This window comes from Octodon degus, unplaced genomic scaffold (assembly GCF_000260255.1).
Source record: "Octodon degus isolate 3935 unplaced genomic scaffold, OctDeg1.0 scaffold00102, whole genome shotgun sequence".
NCBI classification, from domain to species: Eukaryota; Metazoa; Chordata; class Mammalia; order Rodentia; family Octodontidae; genus Octodon; species Octodon degus.
This window is the reverse complement of record NW_004524678.1, coordinates 4,312,939-4,319,339: the sequence shown is the minus strand read 5'-3', so window position 1 is coordinate 4,319,339 and position 6,401 is coordinate 4,312,939. Positions and strand designations below refer to the sequence as shown.

The following is a 6,401-nucleotide window of genomic DNA, read 5'->3' as shown; positions in this document are numbered from 1 at the left end:
CTGGCCACACACACACACACACACACACACACACAATAAATAAATAAATAAAATTAAAAAAAAAAAAAGACAATTACAAGGTCTTTCTATTTGGTTACTAAACTGATTGCTAATCTTTCCCTGCAATTTTAATGAATTCCTTCAAAGCAGCACTATTTTCTTCTAGAGAGTAAACCATTAACATAGTTTAATTAATAACAGTAAATGAAGTTTAATTTAAACTTTTATTATTTACTATTATTAAACTATTATTTATCCTGACATAAGTTAATAGTAAACGAAGTTGCTCAAGCAACCTATCACTCACCGTTGTAATAAATACACATCTTTTACCAAAAAAAATTGGAGGTAGAGATATTTTATTAGAAAATTGTCAAATATCTGCAACCTTCCATAAAATGGTATCATCTGTTACAAAGGAGCTTGGAGTAAGAAAAAGAACATAGCAGCCTACTGTCATAAATCATACTTTTAAAACACATCTTTTAACTTAAAAAAATACTCAATAGACTTGTACTTTATTTCTATGTTGTGACAGGAAAGCTGCTTAAAGTCTTGTCATTAAACTTATCAAAACCATGTCAAGATGACTCCTAATTCAGTGGAAATTTTGTTTATAGTATTTCTTGAATGACATCTTGCCAATGAGAAGTTTAAAATAAGACATTATGTTGGCATTACTAATTCTCCAGACACACAGAATGCTCACATAGAATAGTACCGCAGACTGATCACTTATCCACAATGCTTGGGAGCAGAGTGTTTTACATTTGAATCTTTTTGAATTTTAGAATATTTGTTAATACACAAGGTACGGGGAGAGGAGAGCCAAGGCAATGCATGAAAATCACGCGTGCTTCATCCGGACCTTATCCAGTCTGGAGTGCAGTATTTTTAGTGTACTCTCCTTAGACCATGATCTGTCACAGGAGGTCAAATGTGGAATTCTGCATTCACAGCACCATGCTGGGACTCCATTTGAATTTGAGAGCATTTCAAATTTCAACTTTTATAATATGCTCAACCCAGATGAACTATACAGTGATGCTGGCAATGCAGAGAGGGGAAAGGTGAGTGTAAACAGCAACAGATAACCTGCAACCAACAAAGCTATGACTCCTGAACCTGCAACGAACAAAGCCATGACTCCTGTTCTCCCTTCACTAACAGAAACCATCTTTTATCTTTTTTTTTTTTTTCCTGGAACCGGGGATTGAACTCAGGCCCTTGTGCTTGCCAGGTAAGCAGTTATTCTACTGAGCCATCTCCCTGGCCCTAGAAATCATCTTTTAAGTCTCCACATCTGGAACCTCTCGACTCGTTCATCCTCTTAGCCAGTTACTTTTGGGCATCTCTTATGTGGCCAGGGACTACACTAACCACCTATCAGGCTCTCTTTCCTGTCTCTCAAACCTTTTTAGTAGTAGCCAAGTCCCATTCATTTGAATGTGTCCCACTTCTCCCCTTTCCAAAGGGTGAGAGCAGGTCCTCATTAATTTGTTTACAATACTAACCCCTGGGGCCGGTGAGATAGCTCAGCAGTCTAAACTGCCAGCTTATGCAAATGCAGAGATTGCAGTTTGAACTACATGCCACACCAGCCCCGCCCCCAGGGCACACTGAGCCAGCACTCCCCCCACACAAAAAAAACCTCTAAAAAAATAAAATAAAATAAAATACCACTGAACATGCACCAAAGTAGAAAACTATGGAGTTATTACTCATCAAAAGAGTGTAATACTGGCCAAATAGCTCAGCGAATTAAAGCGCCTGCAAGCAGACAAAGGGGCCAGGGGTTCAATCCCTGGGCCTGCCATGTGAGCCCTGCCCCAGGGCACACTGAGCCAGCAACCCAGACTGAGCATGGTGGCGCAAGCTTGTAATCCCTGCTCTTGGGAGGCTGTAAACAGTCGGGTCACTACAAGTGCGATCTACGTAGTGAGACCCTGTAGACCCTATGCTAAAATAAAAATTAAAAAAAAAAGAGTGTAACATTATGAAATTCATTCAAGTAAAAGCCAAAGACATGAAAACTATACAGGATATAAGCAAAACAACATAAAAAATTTAGCATGACAAATGATAAATAAAATAATATAACAAAGAATTGCTAGGGGCCGGGGAGATGGCTCAGTGGAATAAGCGCTTCCCTGGCAAGCGCAAGAGCCTGAGTTCAATCCCCGGTTCTGCCAAAAATAAATAAATAAATAAATAAAGGAAAGAATTGCTGGTAGATGGGAATTACACATACCTACATTTTAAAATTTCCTAAGGTAGAGCTTTTTTAAATATTCTCTTTTTAATTTGGGTAAAAATTATTTCTGAGGATGAGAACTACACAATATTTAAAAAAACCCTGCAATAGTATATGCAACTGTTAATCTTGAAGATCTTTAAAACCAAAAAGGTACTCAATTGTGCCCATTTCCATGTGCCCCAAGAACCGTTCCTCTTCAATATCCTGGTGAGCTCACAATATCAGCTTTTTTTTTTTTTTTTTTTCTGCAGTACTGGGGATTGAGCTCAGGATACTGAGCTATCTCCCCAGCCCCCACAATATCAGCTTTCATAAAACAAGCTGCACTTTACATAACATTCACACTCTTCCTTAACTTTCAAAATTTAGTGATTCTCTTTCTCCCAAACCTGTAATGGTCATTTTTCCTTGATAAGGCATCCTAGATCTATCTTTTCCCTCTCCATTATCACTGACTCAAATTTGCTTGTAGTTGGAAAACAAATCCGCATTTCATCTTTTATCTTCCTAAAAAGAGGCAGTACTGCCCACTTCCTTAAGTTTAAACCCTGACCAGTCTATTCTGTTTTCTCTGAGCTATTCTCAATTTCCCACCTAAAAAGTTTTCTTCTGCTGTCACAAGAAGCCCAGTTCAAGTCTTATGTCCCCCATAAGTCATTCTTTTCTGTATTCTACCCCACACTGACCTCTATTCTGACTCCTGTCACACTCAGAGCTGATATCACAAAGTATAACAATGAATTGCTAATAATTAGTGTCTATATAATTTGGTTTTGTTTCCCAAAATACAGTATTCCCAGAGGGTTGAGGAAATTGCTAGACATGTAAATGATTAAAACAAAATGAATACAATTTTCCCTATAGTCATAACACTCCTGCTTCAAACTGTTAAATCATCTTATTTGAAGTTCTGTGGGCTAAAATGTAAATCTTTAGCCTGCCAAATTTAAAGCCTACGACTTACTAGGCGAGAAAGAAAAACACATGATGAAGTTTAACTTTCAAGCTGTGTTAATTTATCTAGTGTAACCCAGCATTTTAGGAAAAAGTAGTAAAACTCATAACATGTCTCCAAATTTCTTCAGTTCCTTGTAGATCTAGCTCCAAGATAAAGTAAAAGTAAAGCAATTTTTTTTCTTAATTTCATGATTAATAGTTTTGCCTGTTACAAAAAGAAACAAAAGACATATTCAACACAAAATTAACAATTTGAAGTCGGTTTGGCCAAACTGAGAAATTACTGAGCAGCAAAAAAATTTATGTTCAGAGAAAAAGTACACGATCTCACTAAGAAATGTAGCTGCCCGTGGTATATCACCTAGCACTGCCAATTTTTCTTAACCTTTCTCAGATTTAGGTCAAGTATCTCTAAGGACCTAACCCTCTCATTTCAACAAACCTAAATCTAAATTTAGTCCAACTAAAGACATTAAATTCTCTATGTTTTCAAGGCTCACAGTTTTTAACAGTGCAGATAATCTTCAGATAAGTACCAAGTTTATATAACAGGCATTAATAAACTAAATGGATGTAATTCTGTCAGTGTAAGTTAACAACTATTTGCAAGCAGGCTCAAACCAGACTGGTACAATCAGAGTATTTGTTGGCTTCCTAGGAAAATCCAGAAAAGAGCACACTGACTTAACTGCAGCGTTAACGTGCTAGTTATAATATTAAGATACCTGAAGCATGCCTCCCCTGATTCTGGGGCATTCTTTGGAAGACATCATGGTTATATTCATGATATCTGTAGTCTTCCTGCACACGATCTCCAAGTGCCCGCCTTCTCTGTCCATCAAAAAAATTATCTGAATAATAATATCGGGAACCAGAGTCTCCATTTTCAACAGCAAAACTAACTTGTGTCAGAAAGGACTGAGAGGAGCCATACTCCCGAGGGACATCTGCTAGACTCCTGGCAAGGTAAGAAGGTGCGGATAATCTGTTGCTTTCTCTTCTCATTATTTCATGAGATGTTCTTTGAATTGGAGTTCTGAGGAAACTCTGGTTTCTTGAAACTACTCCATCTCCAGAAGCTGAAAAAGCAGCAGAGCTTGAATCTGGAAGACAGATATCAGTTCGCCTTGGAATTGTTGGACCATGCCGGATAAATGAAGGCATGAGATCTATAACAAAGTAGGAAACAAAATTACCACTTTGATAAAACACTACATACTTTTCTAAGGATTTTCATTTATGCCTATTACCCCAAAATCAAAATACTACTTCATTTAATTTAAATTTTGATTTCAGATGCTATTTTAAACTGAGGAGGATTGTTTTCCCACTCAAATAGGAAAATAATTTGGATGGATGTGCTATGTACAAACTCTGCCAGAATCAACTGTACTGTAGACCTACCATAGACAATATGATGAAACAGTTTAACTATTAAGTATGTATCAATGAAACATTCATGAATGTGTAAAAATAGAAAATCATTAAATAATTACCAACATGATTTACGACTAGTTTGTTGTTCTTGCTTCATTTTAGAACCTGCCAAATACTCTTAGAAGAAAAAATTTAATATAAATCTACTTCCAAATTCACAAATTTCCTTAAAAAGACTTTAAAAGCAGTAATTCTTTGTATGAATTACCTAACACTAGTAAACAAAGACTGCAAAGGGAAAAAACCTTAGGTATGAAAATTAAAATATCTAATTTCAAAGAGGCACATAAATGTTAAATCAGATAAAAAATGCCAAGCCTAAAACTACAGCTCCTTTAAGATTATAATTCAAAACAGAAGCTAATGGTAGAATGGCCTTCAGCATTTAGTACTACTGAACAAGATTGTGGATATAGCTGGGACATTCTGGGTGAAAAAAATGCCTGAAAACTATACATAGTGTCCAACAAATGCCTGAAAACTATACATAGTGTCCGTTTTATTAGTTAATTAAGCGGACACTATTAAGAGAGCCATAGTAGTAAGCTCCAGAAGCTGAACTAAATATCAGAATAAATAAAGTCAAAGCTTGCAAACAGAAATGAAATACTGAAGTTATTGGCTTACAGATGTGATCTAGGTAAGATTTCAAGTCATATTTAATATACTAGCTGCAGTGTACAAGTTTTCATTTAAAAACACAAGAAAAACGCAAAACTGAAAACCAAACTGTTAAAAATAAGTTTAACAATCAAGTTTGAAGATCTGATCTACTTTGTTGACAGCACTGCAACCACCTACCAGTGGGGCTGGAAAGCTTAGAGCGGCGTAATGGGAAAAATACGCTCTCTGTCCGCTTCTGGGTGTTTTTTGGGCACATACTGGGAACCTCTATGACCAGCTCTTCCGATTACAATATTAAGTAATGCGTAAGTCACAAGGTTACCCAGCTTCCAAGCAGGAAACCTACACAAAGGGCCCTGGAGGCAGCAGGAACACCTAAGGATTAGTACACTGCCTCACAAAGGTCTAGACGGCATACGGATTAAAAACTCGGAAATTCAGCTCTAAAATCAAACATTATACACCGAGAAGCAAAAGCAAGGAGAGGGGGAACATGCCCTACTAAGAGCTGAAAAAGCCAACCAACTTCTTGGCAACTTCCCTGATAGGACAAGAACAGTTCTGCGTTCTCTCCCGAAAACAGCCGAATACAAACGTTTTCGGCTCTGCCGCCCCGAGATCCGAGAGCCCCGAGGCTCCGGCGAAGGGCTACAAGGACAACGGACCATTTCTGACTTTGTCAGGTCTGCGTCCGGCGGCGCGGCTCTGGAATTCCGTTCCTGGAGTCCTACTACGCAGAGCACCGCGCTGACAGCCGCAGTGTTTGCAAACCTATCTCGAAGGCAAGGAGGGAAAGCGTCCCGAGCTAGCCACTTTCACCCGCGGCGTCGCAGGGTCGGCGACCGCCCGGTCAGCGACCGCCGCGTCCCCCGCAGCGCCACGGCCCGCCTGCAGCAGGGGTCGCCAGAAGTTTTATACTCGGGGGACCACTCAGGGCGGGGCGATGCCCTCTTCCTAGTCTCCACGCCCTCGCGGTGAACAAACGCCACTTCGGGCACACGCGTGACAGCCGCTGCGTCCCCGCAGCCCAGGGTGGGGGCGCGCCCGCGCGACACTCACTCCGCAGCAGAGGCGACGTCTCCTTCTTTACGTACTTCCCGTGCACCTCGGCCGGCTTGGACACTTC

The 6,401-nt window shown here is 39.4% G+C and overlaps 1 protein-coding gene across 1 annotated transcript in view; it reads right to left on the bottom strand.

Moving 5' to 3' along the window:
* Positions 1-6,395, bottom strand: part of Sav1 (salvador family WW domain containing protein 1) — a 22,343-nt gene extending 15,948 nt beyond the window's left edge. Inside the window, exons 1-2 of the mRNA XM_023723763.1 lie at positions 6,335-6,395; positions 3,940-4,383 (exon numbers count right to left, since the gene is read on the bottom strand). Coding sequence (XP_023579531.1) covers positions 3,940-4,378 — 439 coding nt within the window. The 5' untranslated portion in view covers positions 4,379-4,383; positions 6,335-6,395. The remainder of the gene's footprint in view (positions 1-3,939; positions 4,384-6,334) is intronic.
* Positions 6,396-6,401: the final 6 nt, after the last annotated feature.